This window comes from Macaca thibetana, chromosome 2, assembly GCF_024542745.1.
Source record: "Macaca thibetana thibetana isolate TM-01 chromosome 2, ASM2454274v1, whole genome shotgun sequence".
Lineage (NCBI taxonomy): Eukaryota > Metazoa > Chordata > Mammalia > Primates > Cercopithecidae > Macaca > Macaca thibetana.
In genome coordinates this window covers 143728835-143751827 of record NC_065579.1, presented here as the reverse complement: position 1 = coordinate 143751827, position 22993 = coordinate 143728835, and the positions used below count along the sequence as shown (strand labels likewise).

Below are 22993 nucleotides of genomic sequence, written 5' to 3'. Positions count from 1 at the left end.
ATGTCTCACTTTCTCGGTTTGAGCAGGATTCAAGGAGGAGAGAAACATATCTTTAAATTGTCTTATTAATAAGACATTTGTAAGAAATTGATCTTCCAAAACAGAAAAGAAATCTAGGCCAAATAGTAGGCCTCAGACTCCTTATGTGAGTTCAAAGGTTCTACAGGTTGGAATTGAGTTACTGGATGGTCTTGGGAGGTCAAAGCCCTGCTTTATAGCAGCACGTTCTCCAGTCAGATTATCCTTCTGTTTGGCAGTTCTCCGAGCATTTTGCATGTGTGTGTTCTCTGTTGCCTCAAAAGCCATAGGAATTGGCATTATGATGCCCATTTTACAGATGAGAAAACTGAAGCTCAGGGCAAGTGACTTGTCCAAGTCCCCACAGTTAGAAAAATGGCAGAGCAGAGCCCAGGTGAGAATCCCAGGGTCTGCCTTGAAGCCAGTGCTCCTTTCACACTGTGCTGCGGTATTGTTAGACTGGTTGCTCTTGAGGAACACGAACCGAGCGAGGTCCCACAGAGACTATTCACAGGACACACAGCTCAGTACGACCAGCAGAGTAAAGTGGCCGATCACGGAGACCATTTACTTCTCATCAGACCCCAGGAGTCCTTGGGGGTTGCAAGACTCCGGGAAGCTGGGTGGGGAGTGGAGGGGCCTCCGCTTAGTGGGAAGGGCTGTAGGTGCTGGTCGCAGTCACTGCCAGCAACAGGCTGGAGTGTGTGATGCCCCTTGCCCGGGCCTGCAGGGCTGCTGAGGATTTTCTCTGCACCATCTCACCTGTCTTTCATGCTGGAACCAGCATAGCACTGTCCAGTTGAAATGTAACATGAGCCACACATTTAAATTTTTTAGTAGCTACATTAAAAACCAAAAACAGTTGGAATTTTAACATTAAAATATATCCAGATATATCTAAAATACTATTTCAGCAGTAAGAAATATTTTAAAGTGTTGAGATACTTAAATCCATTTTGTTCCTAAGTCTCTTTAATCCTTTGTGTTTTTGACTTTCTAAATCCATTTTGTTCCTAAGTCTCTCTAATCCTTTGTGTTTTGACTTTCTGTACCTCAGTTCAGACCAGCCACATTTCAGGTGTGCAGTGGCCACATGTGACTGGTGGCTGTCATGGTAGCACAGTTCTGGAATAATCCCAAATCTCTCAAATTTACCTCTTGTTCTGATCCCCACCACCCCAACTCCTGCCTCAGTATCTTTTGCTTGGGCAACAGCCACAGCCTCCATTCCAGCCTGAATCCATTCCCCTGTCAGTCACTAGGCTCTTTCTGTGCGTTCCAGCCGTCCTTGCCCCACCCTGGCCAGCGCCTTTAGTCCGAGTCCCGCACCCTTCCCATGGTGCAAAGTGATGTTCTGGTGCTTACTGCCTCTGCATTCCAAAGGACTTCAGAGGCCCCAGGTCCCAGTGTTCTCCCACCTCTGTGTCCTTTGGGGTCCAGCCCTGTTCTCTTGGGCAACTCCTTGCCCCTTTAAGCCTCTGCTCAGGCAGGACCTGTTCTGAGCAGCCTTTTTGCCTCCACTGTCCTCAGGGCTGGGCAAGAGCTTGCCTCTGAGCTCCCGTTCCACCCTGTACTCTTCACGCTGAGTTGTAGCTGTGTCTCTTCCCCTGCAGGAGCCTGAGCTCCTAAGAGAAAAGACTGTCCCCGCTCTGTCCCTCCTTCATGACTGGGTCATGGCCTGGTCTCCAAGAGATCCCAGTGGAAGTTTACTGAACAGTGCTGGGTGAATGGCTTCTCAGAAAGGGATGGTTGTCGGAACTCAGAGTCCCTCAGTCCCTGAAGCGGTGACAGAGAGGGTGCGCCCAGAGACAGTGGCAGGAACGGACATGAGAGCTCACAGGCCACCCCCAACCTGGGGAATGGTTTTTCACATTTTTAAAGGGTTATAAGAATGAGAAGAATAGGCCGGGCACGGTGGCTCACACCTGTAATCCCAGCACTTTGGGAGGCCGAGGTGGGTGGATCACAAGGTCAGGAGATCGAGACCATCCTGGCTAACACAGTGAAACCCTGTCTCTACTAAAAATACAAAAAATTAGCCAGGCGTGGTGGCGGGCGCCTGTAGTCCCAGCTACTCGGGAGGCTGGGGCAGGAGAATGGCGTGAACCCAGGAGGCGGAGCTTCCAGTGAGCTCAGATTGCGCCACTGCACTCCAGCCTGGGTGACAGAGCGAGACTCCGTCTCAAAATAATAATAATAATAAGAAGAAGAAGAAGAAGAAGAATAAAGAATATGTGATGGAGGCCACACATGACCCTTTACAGAACGAGCTTGTGGGCCCCTGCACTAGAGGAAGTCTGTACGTCCAGGCCCAGGGGCCAGCCCTCAGCTGCATGCCCATGCCTGCCTCCTCTAAGAGTTACGTGACTCTGTCCTTGCCGGTCCTGCACCCCTCTCACCACGTCACTCCCCAGGGAAGATCTTGGCCTTGGCCACTGCACGCTGTTGGGGAGCACACTGGGGGTCCCGAACTGTCAGTGCTTTCCAGGGCATGTGAGCAGACATAGGTTATATGTTGAGACATAGGCTCTTCTGATGGCCAGTTACCTAAATTGTAAATCCTGGTTCTTGTCACTTACCAGCCATCGGCTCCTAAGACCTAGCTTGTGGGTTTGTTGAAAAAATTAAATAAGTTAATGACATATAAAGCACTGAAGATAGGCTGGGCGCAGTGTTTCATGCTGTAATTCCAGCACTTTGGGAGGCCAAGGCAGGTGGATCATTTGAGGTCAGAAGTTTGAGACCAGCCGGGTCAACATGGTGACACCCCATCTCTACCAAAAATATAAAAATTAGCTGGGCATGGTGGCAAGTGCTTGTAGTCCCAGCTACTCAGGAGACAGGCATGAGAATCACTTGAATCTGGGAGGTGGAGGTTGCAGTGAAGTGAGATCACGCCAGTGCATTCCAGCCTGGGCAACAGAGTGAGTCTCCATCTCAGAGGTGGCGGCGGGGGAAGCACCGAGAATAGTGCCTGGGACAGAGAACGCTCTATAAATGTTAGCTAGTGCTTGTAGTAAGAAAAGGGGAGCAGCCGGACACAGTGGCTCACGCCTGTAATCCCAGCCCTTTGGGAGGTTGAGGCGGGTGGATCACCTGAGGTCAGGAGTTCAAGACCAGCCTGGCAAACATAGTGAAACCCCGTCTCTACTAAAAATACAAAAATTAACCGGGCGTGGCGGCGGACACCCAGCTACTTGGGAGGCTGAGGCAGGAGAATTGCTTGAACCCAGGAGGCAGAGGTTGCAGCGAGCCAAGATTGCACCACTGTACTCCAGCCTGGGTGACAGAGTAAGACTCCATCTCAAAAAAAAAAAAGGGAGAAAAAGCACCCCAGCTGGTAGGCATGTTGTGAGGGTTCACTGGGTACCAGGCATGCAGCACTGAGCATGGTGCCAGGCCTGGTGCCAAGGAACTGGTCACCTTTGTTGTCAACTGTGGCCGTGTCCTCTGGTGCAGATGGTGAAAGGCTTTTCCAACCGTGCTCGGAAAGCCCGACTTGCTGAGCCCCAGCTGCGGGAGGAAAATGACCTGGGCCTGTTTGGCTACTGGCAGACAGAGGAGTATCAGCCCCCCGTGGCCGTGGACGGGAAGGTAAGGGCAGCATCAGAAGGGGTCAGGACCAGGCTACCTTGTTCCCCTGCTGGCCAAATCCTGACGTGCTTACCCGCCACAGGTGCCCCGGAACGAGTTTGGGAATGTGTACCTCTTCCTGCCCAGCATGATGCCTATTGGCTGTGTCCAGCTGAACCTGCCCAATCTACACCGCGTGGCCCGCAAGCTGGACATCGACTGTGTCCAGGCCATCACTGGCTTTGATTTCCATGGCGGCTACTCCCATCCGGTGTGCGTGAGGGGCCTTCGATGGAGGCTAAACAGAGGGATGGGGAGGGGTGGCTCCAGAGATTGGGATGGAAAGCTGGCATGGGGTTACTGGGAGTTGAGGCCTGGTGGCTCCAGTTTTCAGGAGGTTACACTGGATTTGCAAAGTCAGTGCTTTACCAATTCTGGCTTGCCTCCAGAGGGAACAGAGCCAATGAAACTGGCATCCTAATGCTGAATTAAAACATTCTTCCCAGGTTCAGGGACTCACAGGCTAGTGAGCAAAAAACAGTCAGTGTCCTTCCTGGGCAGCTGGTTAGTGAGCTCTGTTCTCTGATGGGCAAGGCTGGATAGGGGCTTTCACCCCAGTTTTCTTAGGCAGAATCTGGGGAGGATTTTCCACAGGCCTGCCTTCTGCACGGAGGGTGTGGGACACTGGCTGACCCGAGACATCCTTCAGGACCCTTGGTGCTCAGATGTGGCCCACTGTCTTCTGCAAACCAGGGAGGGAGGAGAGGCAGAGCAGGCAGCAGGCTCAAGGGTTGACATCGCGTTGTGTCCCCACAGGACTGACGGATACATCGTCTGTGAGGAATTCAGAGACGTGCTCCTGACTGCCTGGGAAAATGAGCAGGCAATCATTGAAAAGAAGGAGAAGGAGGTAAGCACGTAGGCAGGACTGAGGGACAGCAGAAGCAGGAAGCGACACTCAGCGAGTGGCTTCTTCCCTCCCCAGGCCGCGTCCGTGTTCCCAGGCCCTTCCCAACCCTCTCTGACATCATGACAGGCACCGGAGGGAGCGAGCACTGAATACAGCAGGCTCCTGCCCACCCCGCAGACTCACTGTCACTGTCCCTGAGGAGCCTGGGTCCGGGCTCTGGGATCTACTGCCCCTGCTGCCCACACCTGCCTCTGTCTTGAATCGCCTGTGTCCAGGTTCTGGAAGACCTCACCTACTAAAGATTTTGGAGTCAGTAATGATTAAAAAGTTTTCTGTTTTTGTGGCTTTCAGGTATAGTACATCACTTGGTAAATCAGATCAATTTTTTGGAAGTGAGACTTGGTTAAGGAGAGGCTGTATCTTAACTTAAAATCGTGTATATATCTATCTGTCTTTATGTTCACAGTTTCCATCTTAATATTTTTCCTGAAAATGTCAGTGCTTAAGACTTTTCTCCCACTTCATTTTTGCCTGCAGAAAAGGGAGAAGCGGGCTCTAGGGAACTGGAAGCTGCTGGCCAAAGGTCTGCTCATCAGGGAGAGGCTGAAGCGTCGCTACGGGCCCAAGGTCAGTGCAGGTTCTTTGCAGAGAAGACAAGCCCAGGGTCAGTTTCCTGGAGATGCAGCTCAGAAAGGCCTGGCCCAGATTCTGCCCCAGCATCACGTCAGGGATAGCTTTGTGTTAGGACACCTCCGTCCTCTGTCTCCAAGTCCCCTTGTTTTTACCTTGTTGGGAGAGGTGTCCCTGGAGTGAGGCCTCAGCTGGCTCTTCTGCCCCAAGCCCTGTCCCAGTGTCCCTGTTTCTACTGTCCGCATGAGCGTTGCCATGGGTCTGATTTGGTGCTGAGCACATAGGGAGAGCCAAGTGTCCTGCATTTGGGGCACCCTTCCGCCTTCCAGTGTTCCCAGTGCCTGTGACCATCCTGCAGGCCTGCAGTGGCCTGCTCAGTACCTCTCACAGCACCTGCCATGTCCCAGGCCAGGCTTGGATACAGGTGTGAATTTGACATGCAGCCCTCAAGGGGGCCCCTCCCTGAGGCAGACGGACCCGAGGCCCAGTTACATGGTATAGTCAGTGCTGTGTCAGACACAGCAGAAACTGCTCTGGCATGTTTTGTTCCCTCTCTCCAGCCCTCTGTGCTGCCTGTTTGCCTTTAAACATTTTTTGTCACGCTCCTCATTCCAGTCCCTCTGGTGGACAAAAAGCCCTTCATCTGGCTTTATGTTGTGACTAGCTCCTTGCCACCTTCTCCATCCAAACCCTCCCCAGCCTTCCCAGCTGGCAGAGTGCCACCTCAGATCTTAGGGCTCCGAGGGCTGAACTGTGCATCTGGCCCGTTCAAAACATCATGTGCTTTCGTCCAGAAATGAGATAGCAAATGCAAAGCACGGATCACAGGCATCCCCAGATGCAGCATTGTGCTCCTAGAGGGCAGCTTCCTGCCCGGCCATCATCCTTGTGTTCCCCAGCACTCAGCTCATAGCAGGTGCTCTGGTGTCTGCTTGGATGCACCCCAGGCTAGGGAAGGCTCAGTAAGAAGAGTCTGGGCTCTCTTCCTGCCCCGTCCCATGCCCTCGTCCTCCCAGAGTTACAGAGTTTAGGGCAGGCTGGGAACTTGCTGCCTCTTCATGGGGCTTCCTGGTATCTGGTTACTGACCCTGGCCTGTATCCTCCCACCACTGCCACCTGACCAGAGTGAGGCAGCAGCTCCGCACACAGATGCAGGAGGTGGACTCTCTTCTGATGAAGAGGAGGGGACCAGCTCTCAAGCAGAAGCAGCCAGGATACTGGCTGCCTCCTGGCCTCAAAACCGAGAAGAGGAAGAAAAGCAGAAGCTGAAGAGTGGGCCCAGGAAGACCAAAAGGGAAAAGAAGGCAGCAGCTTCCCACCTGTTCCCATTTGAGAAGCTGTGAGCTGAGCACCCACTACGGGGACGCCCACCACTTGCTGCTGCCCCGCTACAGGCCCCACACCTGCCCCAGGCATGCCCAGCCCCCGGTGGTGGGGGCTTCTCACTGAGAAGGCAAACTGAGGCAGCATGCACGAGGCAGGGCCAGGGGAGAGGAGACCAAGCTGAGGAGGTGCTGCAGGTCCCACCTGGCCCCAGCCCTTGTCAGATCCACCCAGGGTGAAGCCTTCAAAGCTTTTTGCTACCAAAGCCCACTCACTCTTTGAGCTACAGAACACTTTGGCGGGAGATACTGTCCTTCCTCCTAGACCTGTTTTTTCCATCTTTGGAAACATCAGTTTTTGTATGGAAGCCACTGGGAGATTTCTGGATGGTGGTGCATCCATGAACGTGCTGATCCTTTCTTCCAGTTAGAGTCTTCATCTGTCCGACAAGTTCACTCGCCTCGGTTGCGGACCTAGGACCCTTTATCTGCAGGCCGCTTACCTTCCCCTGAGTCAGGCTTACTAATGCTGCCCTTGCTGCCTCTTTGCAGTAAGGGAGAGAGCAGAGAAATACAGGTCATCTCAGATTATGGAATTGCTGGGATCTAGTTTTCCAAGTAACATTTGCGGTGGCAGAAGCCTACAAAAGAGCTAAAATCAGGAAAGAAAAGGAAAAATACGAATTGAAAATTAAGGAAATGTTAGTACAGTAGATCAGTGTTAAACTAGATTCTATTCATTACTAGATAAAATGTATAAAGCTATCTGTACTAAGGAGAAATAACTTTTATAACATTTTGAGAAAAAAATAAAGTGTTTATCTAAAGATTTGGCTCTATATTTTTTTTCAGATTTTTTTTTTAAAGATGGGGTCTTACTGTGTTGCCCAGGCTGGACTCCTGGGCTTGAGTGGCCCTCCTGAGCGCTTTACCTCAGCTGGCCCTCACAACCACTGTGTGTGGTGGAAAGGCATTGTTCGGGAAACAGTCCCAGCTCCCCAGGACTGCAGGCACCCACACACCACTGCCTGTGCCCAGCTTCTTTCAGATTTACATCAGTAAGAACACCCAGGTAACAGAGCCGTTTGTTCATACGTTGAGACAGCGTGAAAGATTCTATTTTGTTTTCATGTAGGCTGGGAATTCATTACATATGGAATTTTTCTGTGTTTAGTGAAGAGATCTTAAAAGGAGCCATTAAAAATCTGAGTCACTTTTATCCAAGGGAAACAAACAAAACACTTGGGTTATGACTCATATGTGGCAAGAGGCTGGCTGGAACCTCTTGTTGAGAAACAGACTGGGGTTGCTATGGAAACTAGTCTCAGACTTCCTCACCAGAGCTCGGCCCTCCTAGAGGCAACTTGTTTTCTGTTTGTTTTTTTTTAATATTATTTTTTGAGACAGGGTTCCACTGTGTTGCCCAGGCTGGAGTGCACTGGTGTGATCTCAGCTGACTGCAGCCTCCCCCTCCAGGCCTCAAGCAATCCTCTCACCTCAGCCTCCTGAGTAGCTGGGACCACAGGCATGCACCACCACGCTTCCCTTTCTGGGGTTTTGGATGATGGCATTGCCATGTCTGCAGAAATAACTTCAGGCATGTGTCAGCTACTAGGAGGCATTATGGAAATGAAATAGGTTCTGAGAAACAGAAGAGTAGGTTTGGGAAAGTTACCACTCACCTGCTTGTAAAAAATAAAGCACTCAAACTGCTAGCATCAGAGTGGGCAGTTAGCAGCCTGCCTTCAGAACAGGAAGCAAAATGAAAGAAAAATGAATGCCGCATGCGTCAGGCATTCTATTGGCTTTGTCTCATTTGGCCCTCACAACAACCTTGTGAGGTGGACGAGTGTTGTTCCCATTGTATTGTTGAGGGAACAGACTCAGATCTTTGATTTGCCCAACATCACAGCCAGTATGTAGCAATCTTTGGCTCAGAACTCAGGTCTGCATGCCAACTCAGGATGCCTTTGGCAGTGGAGCACACTGCTGCCCCTTCCACCACTTCTAGCACATGCTGAAGATGCATGAAGCCTGAGTCATTCATTTTAAATCAAGCCAAAACAAAGTGGGCTTCAGTATGGAAGGCATCTGAGTGCTAGAGATACTGAGTTGCCCTTAAAAAAGAAATTGACCACTAAAAGCTCCAATTTCCACAATATTCAGTTCTCAATAAATCCTATGGCTGAATTCTTTATAGAAATTTCAGAAAGAATGACAAAAAAAAAAAAAAATCTGAAACTAAAAACAGGATGTTTGTCAAAGTCCCACACCAGAAGATATTTAGAAATTTATTTCAAAATTTTTAACCAAAAATACAATGATATTACAAATTTGGTTTTCCAAAGCTTTCAAATTTTTCTTAACATTATTTTTCTCTTTAAGAACACTTTTGAAGTTGGCAGTAATTTAAAATCCTTATTAGAAAAAAATTAAACCAAAGCCCAAGGATCTTGCATTTAGTCATCATCTAGGTATACTGCGTGTTTTCCAAAAGCATCCTTTAAGAGTTTGGAGATTGGATGAAATTGTTCACGTAATATTGCTCACGTAATAAGCAGTTAGTGAATACTACTGTATCCTAAACCCAGATAAGTCATCTTGGGCTGGCTGTGTTTTTCATGTGAAGAAACTCATTTATAGCACAGGCACCCGAGGCCAGTAGAGATGATTACAGATCACTGGTTTCAGAAGTTCTGACCCCTTATTCAGCTACCAAATACTTAGTTGCTAAAGGAATTACTTCCAGCAGGCACAAAACGGTTTCTGAATATGACAGAAAGGGTATACAAAGAATCATTTAAGGCATCTTGGTTACAACATACTTTTAACGGTGCGAGAGTAGTTGGGGAACTCAGAAATTCTGTGACTTAGGTGTGGGTGGATCTTATTTAGGAGGACTAAAGCTATGGACACAACACATGAAAGGACCACTCAGAAGCAGCCATAGGAGGCCCAGGTGCCCATGTCGAAAGTACTCCCGGGTGAAAGCAGCCAGGCAGGCATGGGAACTGTACAGCAAGCCTCAGGCCTCAGTTCTTGATTGTGGTTGACTGGGGGTCACCATGAAGGTGCCCATTTAGTATAAAGCTTCCAACCTTTTCTCTTAATCTTTTCTTTAATCTTTTAAACCATCTTCAAGTGCACAGGGGAGTTCCTGATGCCAGAGGATGAAAGCAGCTGCTTTCTCCACCCTCTCCTCCCAGAGTGAAAACAAATCCTTTCGCTAATACTTGTTTCAAAAGCATCCGTTGTAAAGCTTCTCAGTGACACAGAATACTGAAAGGTAATTTTTTATCAGTCAAACCACATACCCAATTTAACACCTTTCGGTGCTCTGAATTCAACTGACAGACTGAAGGGTGTTTCCTGGAACAGTCTGAAATATTAATCATTCAAGTGTTTTTTTTGTTGTTGTTTTTAAATCTTATTTCAGAAAACTTCCTCTTAGGGTAGGAAAGTACATACAAAGCAGCAAAGTAATGAAGAAAACCTCAAATAGGACCTTCAGACATCCCACACACTACAAAGATTCTACCAAGCCATAAGATAAGTGTGAAGCCCAACGTACGTCCAGCTTTTCTCCTCACGACATCTTCAGTGTTTCTTCTCTTTTAAACACCAAACCAGGTTCCAGCCACAGACTATGTTTTGGGTGTACCTGCTTTGTGGGGTCCATGCCCAGTGTGTCTGCTGGTGACCCAGGACTCAGCAGTAATGACTAACGGCCGCCCTTCAGGATCACAGAAGTGCTTGGTGGTGGCGGCAAAGCCTGGCACTTGTGTGCAGTGATGAGAAGCAGCACACGGCAAGGCTGAGCCCTTTATCAGCAGGCCTCCTTAGAGCGTGTCTGCGTCGTCAGCTGCCAGTGGGCTGAGTGGCTGGCCATATGCACTCAGTCCAAGAGAGAGGAAGGAAACAGCAGGAGAAGCTGTCAGGTGGCCATTCATGAGCTGCTGCTGCCCACCAAAGCTGCTTACTGGCAAGAAGAGGTGTGGGGAAGACATGAGCTGGTGAACACCAACCCAGCGCACATGCTGCCAAGTCTGGCCCCTGAAGAGGAGAGAGGGTGCAGAGTCCAAAACCAACCGGAGCTCCTGCTCTGGCATGGAGCTGGGTCAGAGGTGAGGGACGACCTGGATCCTAGGGCTCACGCAGGTGTTGGGCGGGTGCCAGGGTCTTTTCACTCCAACTTTTTGGCCGACACCCGTGTCCGAGCAACAATGATGGGCACCAGCGCCAGGCCGGCAATGAGGAGGGCCCATAGGGGCCGGTAGAAGAGCCAGCCAGCCGCCACGGTCAACAGGGTCAGCGAGGTGGCCATGCAGAAGGCAAAGGCTTTCAGGCCAATGTTGACCAAGTCTCGAAAGACAGGAAACCAGTCCACTGTGGAAAGGAGAAAGGTGATGAGGTGCCACCCACTCTACACCTCACCAGCTCAGCAGATTGCTCCTGTCCCTAGGTGAGGATGGGCCCCTGTTGCTACGTGCGTGAGGAGGGGAGCGGGTCAGTGGGGTGGAAGGCAAGGAGCCTCGTTCTGAGAGCTAAGGGAGCACAGGAGTCTCTGCTATGAGCTGCGTGGCTGGGCACATTGAGCCACCCACTCTACCCTGCTCCGGGGAGAGGATGTGGCAGTGCTTTGTAAACTTTAATACTATATGTGGAGAGTAGTCTGAGGCCAGCATAAAGACATTTGCCTGTAATGCTGGAAATACCCTGGGTCCTGCACACTCATACAAGAGGCTGTGGATGGAGCCTCCTGTGCCTATTTGGGCCTCTCAGCCATTCCTAGAGGTGTTGGTTCATTCATGCAGCAGGATGTTACTGATTATTTATGTGCCCAGCACTGAACCGGCAGGTACTAGAGGAAATAAATTAGCCTAAGCATTGGCCTCTCCTCAAGGATCTCACAAACTATTGGTCCAATAGGAGAAAGCCCAGAATCCAGCTAAATTCGTAATTACCCTATTCTTGCCTTGTATGACCTCTCCAGGTTGGCATTCCATAGCTGATGTCCACTCAGGGAATCTTTGCTCAGTTCCCGGGCCACCAGTGGTCTGGAATCACTGGGTTTGCAGAGCAAGCCCTGGTGCCCACCATACCTGCAGCACACCCTGCAAGCCACCACCTGGCCTCATCCTGGTCTGTTCCCATACAGCACTGCTACTCAGCCCTTATAATAAGCAAAGTTCATGTTTCTGAATGTTGCCTATGTGTTAGACACCACGCGCACCATCTCATGAAGCGCTCATGCCCACCCCGTAAGGTAGGTACTCTTCTTAACTCCATTTTGCCCACGGGGTCACTGAGGCTCAGGGAATTAAGAAACTCACCCCAAGTCCTCCTGTTAGAAAGTGCCAGAACCAGGATTTGAACTCAAGACTGTCTGGGCCCAGAGCCTGGGCTCTGAGCCGCTGCTCTAATCCTTGTCTGTCTCTCTTGCTGTGGAGTCTTACACGTGGCGGTCAGTATTTATCAAACGCATGGGGGAGTGTGCACTTCCCTGCTGCACTAGCGACTCACCCCACCCACCCTGGGGGTCCCTCCATGCTCTAAGTCTGTCCTGAGTCTGGCTCATTCCAGACATAGAGTGAATTGGGATCACAGACGTCAGAGATCCAAAGAAGGGCCCACTGAGACAGACACGAGGAAACCAAGGCTCCAGAAGGGAACTGGTCTGCCCAAGGTCACATAGGCAAGAAAGAGGATTCCGCTTAAATGCTGATGTCTCCCTAATGTGCCCACCATGTCACTAGTCTTTCTGAGCACAATTCAGCTGTCCAAAGAAAGGCTCAAGGAAAGAGTCCTTCCCTTCCCGAGCCTGTTTTCCCAACTGTAAACAAAGGAGATGGTCCCCCCGGCTCAGACAGCCCGAGATGTGCAGCCAGACCTCTTCTGACTTGTACATCCTGAGTGGGGAAGAGGTTTCTGTTGGCACCCAGAAAAGGCGTGACCCAAACATGTGACTGGAAGGGATACACACCAGGGAAAGGCTTGGATGGACAGTCCTCTGAGGAACCCCATCCTCCTGGGCCCAGAACGTACTTAGTCACCCTGGGCACTCAGATCCCGAACCACACTGGGCCACAGGACTCCTACTGAGCTCGCTGGTGCCAACCTCAGGCCAAGGAGCGGCCCAGAACTCTCCTTCATGCTCCGGACTTGCTGGCTGCCCAAATCTAGCCCAGGTTTTAGAGTGAGGAAGGAAGCATGATAGTTTTGGGTGTTTCCTATTTGCCACATTCATAAAACTCTGCATGTGAGGGGTGAGGTGACTGAAGCTGAGGTGGGAAGGGAATGGCCAAGCACCCAGAGCTTGGACGTGACAGATTTCAAATGCAGGTCTGACAGGCTCCCATGTGGTATCAATTGTGGATCAAAGGAATGAGCAAATGAGCGAGCCAGGGGATGGACGAACCTTCAGGCTGTGGAGTGAGACCAGTGCCCCAGAGTCAGCCCCACCCAGCCTCGCCCCTGGCAGCTCCTGCCCTCAGCCTGCCTTCCTCTGCTCCCTCATCCCAAGGCTATGGAGCGGAGATACAGAGATGAGCCAAATGCTTGGTCTCTGTGCAGGGGCCATCCCATCAGGCCGGAAGGGCTGAGATGATGCGACAGGCAGAGGCCAGTGGGGGTGCAGGAGGGAGGGCAGTGACCCACCCTGACACCTACCCAGGGTGTAGAGGATGCGTGTCATAAGGTTGAGGCCCATGAACATGGCCATCCAGCCAGCTGCCCGCAGGCCCCAGGTCTTCATGGAGTTGCTCCTTAGTTCTCTATGAAACACCTCCTGCAGGACAAGGTGGGGCAGGTCAGGATGCTGAGGGCCAGCGGTGCACCCAGTCGGCAGGGCAGGTGCTGAGGGGGCTGGACCAACTCGGGAGCTGTTGGCCATTTCCGAACAGGCCAGAGGGAGGTGGGGCAAGCCTCCTATAGGGCTAAGTCATTCTGCCCATCTGGCAGAGCACAGGGCAAGGCATGAGATCTCTGGAAGGTACTGGCCCTCCTCAGCTCAGAGGCTGCCAGCACCTGGAGCCCTCAGCCCACAGTCTCACCTGGAATGAGCAGGACCCTCCCCACCACCCCTGAGCAGGTCTGAGTGTGCCTGCTGGGCAGCATGCTCCGTGCTATGTGTGTGATCTGTTTAATCGTGGACCCTCTGCAGATGGCCTGGGACACCGCACCCGCCTTCTCAGGCTCCATCGCTGTCGCTGTCCCTCTTCCTGTCTGTTAAGACGCTGCAGTTCTTTAGCTGCTTCAGTCCATACTTTCCCCCCGAACATCCCATCTGCTTCCTTGGCCTCCATACGCTGTGACCCTCCGATTTAAAGCTGGAGCTCTGGCCCTCTCCTGGGCCTCACAAACCTGTGGCTCCCACCACCTCCTCGACATTTCCACTTGACATCTCGGCCTGTCCAGCACTGACACTGGTGCCTTCTCCATCTCAGCACATGGCACACCCACCCACCCACTCACATCTAGGGGAAAAGACATGGCCCGCTCCTCCCCCATCACCTCATCCAGTCCAGGTCACATATTCCCGAGTCTCTCGCCACCATCTGCCTGCAGGAGCCTTACTGGCCCTGCTTCTATCACCCCACTCCGTGTTCTCCACACAGCCACCTGCCAGAGCCCTGCCACATCCCCCCAACACCAACCCTGCTGCTGGTGCCCTGACCCCGCTGGCTGCTGTTCCCAGTTCAGGTCGAGCGTCCTCTCCCCTCTGTGTATCTGTGCATGGGTTTGCTCTGCCTACAGCGATTGCCTGCAGTCATGCCTGGCCAGCTTCCTACACAGTCTTCCAGCTTTGCTCGAACCCCATTTCTTCAGAGGGCTTTCCTTGACCCTCTAATCTGAATCGGGCCCTCTCTCAGAGTCCGTAACAAAAACAGGTCACACTGATCCTTATCTGATACTGTCCTAAGTGTTTTACAAGTATTATTTAATTCTCAGATTCACTCAGTGAGGTAGGAATACTTACCTCCAATTTATAGACGAGAAAACTGAGGCTCTGAGAGGGCACATAAGTCATGTGCCCAAGGTCTCACCTCAAGCAGTTAACTAAACGCTACATTTCCAAGAGCAGGGAGCATGTCTGTGAAGTACCTGGTGTTCAATGAAAACTTTCTGAATGAATGAATAATCCTCAACAACCAAACCAGTTAGGGATGATGTGACTATTACTAATAGTACTTAAACATTTTCCCCTTCACGAATGAGGAAACAGGCTGAGAGATCAGCACCAGCTCAAGGTCCTGTAGCAGGTGGGAGGCAGCGCCAGGGCCATCTGCAGTGTGCCTGCTGGGGCAGCTGTACTCTCCTGCCCCTGGGACTGGAATCGGGGCATCCTGATTTTTGCCCTGAGCTGTCTGCCTGGCTCTGGGCCTTTTCTTCCACTTGACAGAGACCCCAGACCTTGTGTGGGGGTGGGGTCCGGGTTGGGGGAAGACAGGGCTTTGGGATGCTAAGCAGCAGGAGGCCCCGGGAGTGAGGAGGCCACCTGAGCATCTGCACTGCAAGGCCTTCCTTTCTGGGGCATTACCTAAGCCATGGGCCCTATCCACTCCTCTCTGGAGGGGTGGCTCTGTGAGCTGGGCCTCAGCCCTGGGAGAGAGAGCAAGGCCTGGACTGGGTCTCCTAATTTTAGAAACTCACTGGGGACCCTCAGCTGCTGGTGAAGGGTGACTCATGGCCTTTTAGGCTGGGAGGTGGCAGCCCTACCCTGAGGCTGGTAACTGGGCTCCTGGGCAACAGCCTGACCACAACCTAGCCCTGGCCAGGTACCAGGAGTGGGTGAGGCCCAAGCACCACCGCGGGCTGGAGGTTAAGGGGACAGATGGCTACTGACGATCTAATAACAGGAACAAAAAGTCACAGCTAACCCCTGATGCCTGGCTGCTGCCTTGCCCCTTTCTCGCCCTTCTGGAATGAAAACTCCGACAGTCCTGGTTAAGGCAGGTATAGAGTGCCCCACCAGGGGTATCTGTGTTCATCAACAACAGAAAAACTAAAGACTTGATTTTTCTGCTGCAAAGAAGGATTGCCTGCCTAGAGAAGACAGGCTAACTTTTAAGACATAGAACTGAACTAATCAGCACATCTTGGCACCCCTTCTCCTTGGGACCCGGGGGAGGTATAGCCCTCCCAGTGTAAATACAGTGGGAGAGGGATACTGAGGTAGCTGAGGCCCAAAACCCTTCCCTGCCCTCCTGATGTTCTGGAAGGACACAGACCATGGTGGAGCCCCCCCATCCACTCCCTCTCCCTGCTCTGGGCTGTGGCCACAGCACTCCAGGTGCCCCCTGAAAAGGTGAACCCTTTCGTGCCTGGACTGGGCTGTTCTTGCTGGAACTACTGACTGACCACTGATTCTTCCAGGGTTAACCCCTTCTCGTCAGCAAAACTCACTTGTCAGAGGCCCTGCTTGATCACTGTAGAAATGGATGTCCTATTCTGATGTCCACTGGTATCAGAGCACCTGTTCTCTTTCCAACACTCGGCACAATGCATCAGTACTTACGAGCTTCTGTCACTCTCACTCCTCTACTGGACAGTCTGTGAGGCAGAGTGAGTTTAGTGCCTAGCACAGTCCTACACACTGAGGGTTCATGACAGACTCAGCATCCCCAATCCAAAAACCCAAACGCTGAAATGCTCCAAAATCCAAAACTTTCTGAATACCAAAATGACGCCACAAGTGGAAATCCCACACTTGACCATATGTGACGGGTTGCATTGTATAAAATCACCTTCAGGTGATGTGTACAAAGTACACATGAAACATAAATAGATTCTGTGTTTAGACTTGGTTCTCATCCCCAAAAGATCTCATTATGTTATACAAATATCTGCAAATCCCAAAAAATCTGGAATCTGAAACACTCCTGGTCAAACACTTTGATGAGGGATAGTCAACATTCCGCTATTTCTTCTTCTTGCCTCATTCACTGGCTATGACCCCTGGTAGTGTGATCTTATTAAATAACCACTGGAAGGAAGGAAGGACATGCTTGTTCCCCCACTGTACGAGTGGGGCACAGTACTCACCTCTGCTGAGAAGTCCCCATGGTGCAGGAGCAGTAAGGTATCCCCAGACTTGGTGGAGAATGGGACTAGCTGGTCACCCCGCTGTCGGGCAATCACAGTGACCTGCACAGAGGATTTGGCGTTAGAGCTGAGGGGTGACCAGCAGGAGACGCACCCCCAAGAGCCATGGCCCACCCTCCCGGGACCGGGTGCCAGCTGGGGAAGTGAGAGCACAGAGACCCTGGGGCTTCTCTCTCTGTATGTCCACCTGGGGTGTATCAGCCCCGCAGCTCTGGCTGAGCTGCTGCATTCAAAGCTCCAGGCAGTACCTTGGGCAGCGGGCAGAGCAGGGGCTGGGGCGGGACTGCACACAGGCCAGGAACGCAAGACCAATTACTGACAGATCAAAACGGGCTTGAGGAGAGGGTCTGCATGTGACTGGAACACCTGTCATAAGGCGCGACTGTGAGACCCCTTTGGAGCTGCCCTTCTTAACGTGGGGTCCATGGATGGCTGTGGGGACATGGAGCTCTGAAACTGCTCAGAAGCATGCCTGGCTGAGAGTGCGTGCAAGCGTGTGCTTTCCCCAGGGGAAAGGGAGTCCAGGTGCTCCTGACATTGACCAAGCTGTCTTTGTCCGGGGCAGTCGTGAGGCTCTGACTTAGTGTCTGCCCCTGGGAAGCCAGGTTACCATGTGAGCCGGGCCCAGGTCAGGGTCATCGCCGCTCAGTCCAGCATAGGAAAAGGAGACGCGCAAGTCTCCCACCTGGGGGTGGAAGAGAAGCAGGGAGAGTGAGGCAGGGAGTAGCTGACCTGGGCCCAGGTCCAGGATGCCTCAGCCACGCCCCTCAGGCTCTTCTCCCACCTCCACACCCGTGCCCAGGCTGTGCTGTCGCCCAGAAGGCCTCTCCCACTCCAGCTGCACTTGGCCAAGTGCAGCTGTGCATGCAACTGAACTGAATCTGCCTGGTGCAGGAACCTGATCCTAGGGCCCCGACCCTCCTATTTGGAGAGCCCAAGCCTCTCCGCATACCTCCGGATACTTGGGATTTTCGCTGTGGTAGAAAAAGTCTCCACGGCGAATGATGTCCACGTGAGGGTCCTCCAGCTTAGACAGGCTCAGGGGCTTGAAGTTGTCAACTTTGTCGATGAGGCCTGAGGGGACCAGAGTGGTTAGAAACCCAGTGGACTAGGTGAAAACCTCAATCTGCAAAGTCCCTGGCCTGACCCCCTTCCCCCGCGCCCTTGAAGCCTGCACACGTGGCGCTCCCGCCTCCGGTGCCTCTTTCTGATCTGTCTCGTCCACGGCTTCCCCTGGGTTAGACCATCTCCTCCAGGAAGCTTTCCCTGTGCCCTCTCCCACCAAGTCAGAGTGACCACAGCACTGGGAGTGGCCTTAGCCCTTTTCCCTTCCATCAAGGTTACGGCCATCCACGTCCAAGCCTGACTTGCCTCCTGGGTTGAGAGCTACTTGAGGGCAGGCCCAGCTGGCACAGCAGGCACCATCCAGCAACAAAGCAGACCCAGGCCAGGCTCAGGATCCCCCAGCCTCCCCAGGGCTATCTGGACCCTTGGTATCTTCTCCCACCTTCACGGGTCAGGCCCAGGAACAGACCCCAGGGTTACTCCGGCCCATGGTGCCGGCCCATGGAAGTTCCCTGGAGCTTCCTACCCTCTTGCCTAGACCCCTGCCAGCCTGTCGTGCCCCACCCACCGCTGTCAGATATCTCTTGCATGGACTTTACACCCCTCACTAGCCCCTCCCAGAGCATTCCATCCCCTGACCATCTTACTGGCACAGCCCAGACCATTGCTGAACAAGGCCTGCTCTCTAGCCACACACTCTCCGGCCCACCTTATCCCTTGCAGGCTTCTCTTTGGAGTCAATGGGGGGTGCCTGTGAAGAGCTAGTGACTTCCTGGCACAGGTGGGACTCAGAGGCGGAGGCCTAGACCGAGAGCACTGAGTCGCCCCATGTCTACTACTAGCCGGAGTCTGCTTGAGGAAGGAAGGCAGACACCGGCACGCAGCAGGGTGAGGATGCATGCCTGAGTCATTCTCTGGAACAACCCAGGTTTCAGAGGAACCTGGTAGGATGGAGTGGGGAGGGGGTTTCTACATCAGCCCTTGCTCCCTGGGGATTCGCCTTCCCCTGGCCGCCCAAAGCATGGTGGTGGGAAAGGTATAGACTGATCCTGTGCCTTTAGCCATCTGAAGGCTGAGTGCTGGGAGCTCCGGCTGTGGGAGGGGCCTTGTGCTTCTGGCACAAGCTCCTCTGGAGAGGTCTGAGACTTACCTGGCGAGAGGAAAAATCTGCCAATTTGGACAAAGGGGGCTGTTGCCGTGAATGACTCCACTGCCATGGCACTGTGGGAGAGAGGAAGCTGTCAAGAGATGGGCACCAGTGTTGGAGCTGCCTGGGTCCCTCTGGGTTGTTTGTGCTGGGCAGGGTCCCCACCTGGGGGTTCCTGCAAGTCCAGATTAGCCCAGGCACAGCAGACATCTTTTCTTGTCCACCCCCAGGGCCCTTGTGCCCCCTCCCCCGGGCTGAGTGCCCTCACTCTGTCTCCTGTTCCCTGGAGCTTCCTACCCTCTTGCCTAGACCCCTGCCAGCCTGTCGTGCCCCACCCACCGCTGTCAGATATCTCTTGCATGGACTTTACACCCCTCACTAGCCCCTCCCAGAGCATTCCATCCCCTGACCATCTTACTGGCACAGCCCAGACCATTGCTGAACAAGGCCTGCTCTCTAGCCACACACAAGTGTTATGCCCACCTCACCACTGGCATGCCACGGAGCTAACCTCCCTCTGCTGAAATCCTGAGAAGCCTCAACAAATGCTGCTGCCTCTGGAAAGCCTGTCCTAATTGTCCTCCTACCCATGGCAAACCATTAACAAAATGCTTGCCTGGCTCCGTGTGTGCAAATCCCCTTAGATGCTTAGTGCAGGCCGTACATTTGTGACCTGTTTGTGGGGAGCTCGTTGGGGGTCAGGGGAGACGGGTCTCTGTGTTCCTGGTGCCCAGCACAGGGCTTGGTCTCAAAACCATGTCCCACATTTTCAACCCATGGAGCAGGATTAACTCAATCCTGTTATCCAGATAAAGAAACTGAGGCTGGAGACCTGTCAGTATAGACAAGGCTGCACTCAGGCCTGGGGCCTGGCTCTCACCTGGGGTTTTTGTGGCCAATCTCTCGGTCGAAGTTTTTGCTGTTGATGATTTCTGACCTCCATTCGGTGTCTGCTCGGGGAGAGGAATCAACTCAGAGCCTGGGTAGGAGTGGCACGTGGCTGATACCCACCAGCCCAGCTCCTCCCATCTCCCAGCCAAAGGGGTGGGTCAGGGAGCCTCACTGGATGGGTGGGAGAGCAGGACTCTGAAGACTGGCACCCAGGGATTCTGATGCCTGGTGCTGAATCCTTCTCATGGCTCAACCCACAGCCCTGCTGTCCAGCCACTGCTGTGGGCCCCCACCATGGGTAGAGACCACGTGAGGGGCCCAGTACTCACTGTAGGAGTACCTCGTCTCCTTCTTCACCTGCCCATCCTCAGTGTACTCCCTGCAGGGAAAGCAAGGCAGCCATGGGGGTTAGCCTCGTCGCCCTGGACGGTCTAACCTCTAAGCATCTGAGCCAGAAGCAACCTCAGGGCTACCAGATGCAGACTCCCCAGATGGGGGCAGATGCCTTCTCTACATCAGCCCCAAGATAGGGCACTCCCTCCTGACAGCCAGCCAGCTCCCGCCCTCGAAGGCGCTGCCTGGAGGAAAGCGCGCTCCCATCCTGAGCTGAAATCTACCCCCACTGGCCTTACACCACCAAGGGGCCCAGCTCTGCCCTTTGGGCTCAGAGATCTGGTTGCACCCTCTGCTCCGGGACAGCCCTGCGGGGGCTCCTGAAGCTGCCCTTCTCCTGCTCCTCCCGCCACCTCCCCACCCATCGGTCACAGTCCATGTGATTCAGGTGGGGCTCCAGGTGACCCCAGCCCTGGTCAATGAGAACCTGCCCCGGGACTCCTGTCAGAAATGATAAGTTGTAAATGGAGAGAAGATGGGACCAACACAGCTGATGGGAAGGCGGAACACAGAGAGATGCAGTGGGGTCTCGGGGGTGACATGCTGATCCCATGACAGTGTTTCACGCCTGCTCCAAGTCATGCTTCAAGCTTGTGCATCTCTGGAACTTCCCAGATGTGGGAGTGACACGATCCCCTTTTCCTCTTGGAGCCACTCTTCACTGGGTTGTTGCCACTTCCAAATCACTGGCTATTAATTTGGGGATAATTTCACACTTTTCTGATAGGAAGATGTTATCCTTGAATTTCAAAGGCATCAAAATGAAAGGTATCTGCATGTTATCCTGACACCTACACCTCACTCCTCCTTTACCCCAACAGAGTTTTCAGCCCCTGGCGCCTCACCTGGACTCCTCAGTTTCTACCCACTGGTACATCTCCACGTGCCTCCGCAGTTTCACAGCCGGAAGATGAACCCCATAGTTTGGATCAGACAAAAGCTTCAAACAGAATCAAAGAAACCAAAAAAATAAAAGATAAGATTCATGTCAGCCCAGAAAGCCTGGCTGAGGGGAAGCTGGACTGGAAGAGGAAGAAATAGAGAAGGGGACAAGGGTGGAGAGCCCTAGGCTGCTTTGCAGGGGAGGATCAAGGACACTGCCTATCCCAAGTTCTTCACACATAGCGCCCGTGACCCTCACAGTACAGGCCTGGGCTGCATGGCCCAATGGCATGGTGCCAACAGCGTACAGGATGTTCAAATAACACGAAAGCTCTGGTGCCCAGGGTTGTTTTGTGGCTTTGCACTGGTCACACACGGTCATCACAATCATGAGAGCACCTCCTTGAGTGCCACCCTCTGTATCAAGATGTTAGTTATCTCATCTCACCAAATCCTCAAGGCTGGCCACAAGCTTGTTACTATTACCATCCCCATTTTATACATGAAGACACTGAGACTCAGGATAGACAAGTCCACACAGCTGCTGAGTGGTGGAGTCGGGAATCACACTCACGTGTGACCATCTCCAAGGCCCATGCTTTCAAATCCTCAGCCAGACAACATCCAGGATGAGCCCCGAGCCACTGGCAGGTCAGCATCCCCTGCCAAGCCTACCTTGGATGTCCGCAGGGCGCCAATGATATGCACCAGCCTTCCTTCATTCTCTGGCGCCACACTGTGGATGCTGTCAGGGGACACGACAAGCGAGAGCCCCTCGGCCAACGAGGTTGCCGTCTTCAACGCACGGCCCTGGGAGCAAAGGGGAGTGGGGATTTCAACAACTCAGGGGTGGCTCAACATGACTGTGCTTGTTGCAAAGTATCAGGGTAGGATGGGGCCTCAGGGAGCACTGAGACCCATCTCCCCACTGTACAGTTGGAAAACTGAGGTCTAGCAAGTGGAGAGTAAGGACTGGAACCCAGATTCCTGCTTTCCCAGGCAGACTTCTTCCCACTGCCCCACTGGTTCCCACTAGCCCCCACCAGTCTTAGCACTGCCCCAGTGGTGAGAACAGCTGGTGTTTCTGCTTGCCTGTCTCTTTCTCCCCATTTTTCTCTGCCTTCTTTTTCTTAATTTTATTTTTATGTTTAAATTTTTTGTAGAGATGGGGTCTTGCTATGTTGCCCAGGTTGCTTTTGAACTTCTGGCCTCAAGCGATCCTCCCTCCTTGGCCTCCCGAAGTGCTGGGGTTATAGGCCTGAGCCACCATGCCTGGCTCTCCTCTCCCCTACTCAGTCCATGTGGTTTACCTAGGTAGATCTGAACCCCTGTTCAAATCATGTGACCCAGACCTTGCCAATCAGAACATGTGAGTGACCCCTGGCCACGGAGACTGATTCAGAGGACTGACAGCCAAGCCAGGACACTGAGAGATTGCCCTGTAACTGTTGCTAAATTGATTTAGAAATATGCTGTTGCATCATGAGGTCTTATTTTATTTATTTATTTATTTTATTTTATTTTATTTTATTTTTTTGAGACGGAGTCTCGCTCTGTCGCCCAGGCTGGAGTGCAGTGGCGCGATCTCGGCTCACTGCAAGCTCCGCCTCCCGGGTTCACGCCATTCTCCTGCCTCAGCCTCCCGAGTAGCTGGGACTACAGGCGCCCACAACCACGCCCGGCTAATTTTTTGTATTTTTTTTTAGTAGAGACGGAGTTTCACCGTGGTCTCAATCTCCTGACCTTGTGATCCGCCCGCCTCGGCCTCCCAAAGTGCTGGGATTACAGGCGTGAGCCACCGCCGGTCTTATTTTAAAAAAAGGAAAAAAAGAGAGAGGAGAGAGAGACAGAGAGAGAGGAGAGAGAGAGAGAGAGAAAAAAAAAGAGAGAAAGAAAGAAAGAAGAGAGGGAGGAAGGAAGGAAAGAAGGGAGGAAGGGAGGGAAGGGAAAGAAGGGATGGAAGGGAAGGAAGGGAAGGAAAGGAAGGAAGATAAACAAATGGTTTTTCTCTTCCCTGGGCTAAGTGGTTGGATGTAAGCCAGTTGCTGGGGCCACATT

General features: G+C 52.6%; 2 protein-coding genes across 2 annotated transcripts in view; one reads left to right on the top strand and one right to left on the bottom strand.

The window, feature by feature from the left end:
* The window catches only part of XPC (XPC complex subunit, DNA damage recognition and repair factor), a 330052-nt gene extending 322772 nt beyond the window's left edge, over nt 1-7280 (top strand). The window contains exons 14-18 of the mRNA XM_050781616.1: nt 3478-3612; nt 3695-3864; nt 4408-4501; nt 5039-5128; nt 6256-7280. Of these exons, the coding sequence (XP_050637573.1) occupies nt 3478-3612; nt 3695-3864; nt 4408-4501; nt 5039-5128; nt 6256-6474 (708 nt within the window). The 3' untranslated portion in view covers nt 6475-7280. The remainder of the gene's footprint in view (nt 1-3477; nt 3613-3694; nt 3865-4407; nt 4502-5038; nt 5129-6255) is intronic.
* A 1454-nt stretch (nt 7281-8734) lies between these two features.
* TMEM43 (transmembrane protein 43) overlaps nt 8735-22993 on the bottom strand; it is a 19178-nt gene continuing 4919 nt past the window's right edge. The window contains exons 3-12 of the mRNA XM_050781740.1: nt 21611-21745; nt 20899-20993; nt 19990-20039; nt 19650-19719; nt 18773-18843; nt 17510-17631; nt 17168-17242; nt 16498-16599; nt 13123-13240; nt 8735-10839 (exon numbers count right to left, since the gene is read on the bottom strand). Coding sequence (XP_050637697.1) covers nt 10637-10839; nt 13123-13240; nt 16498-16599; nt 17168-17242; nt 17510-17631; nt 18773-18843; nt 19650-19719; nt 19990-20039; nt 20899-20993; nt 21611-21745 — 1041 coding nt within the window. The 3' untranslated portion in view covers nt 8735-10636. The remainder of the gene's footprint in view (nt 10840-13122; nt 13241-16497; nt 16600-17167; nt 17243-17509; nt 17632-18772; nt 18844-19649; nt 19720-19989; nt 20040-20898; nt 20994-21610; nt 21746-22993) is intronic.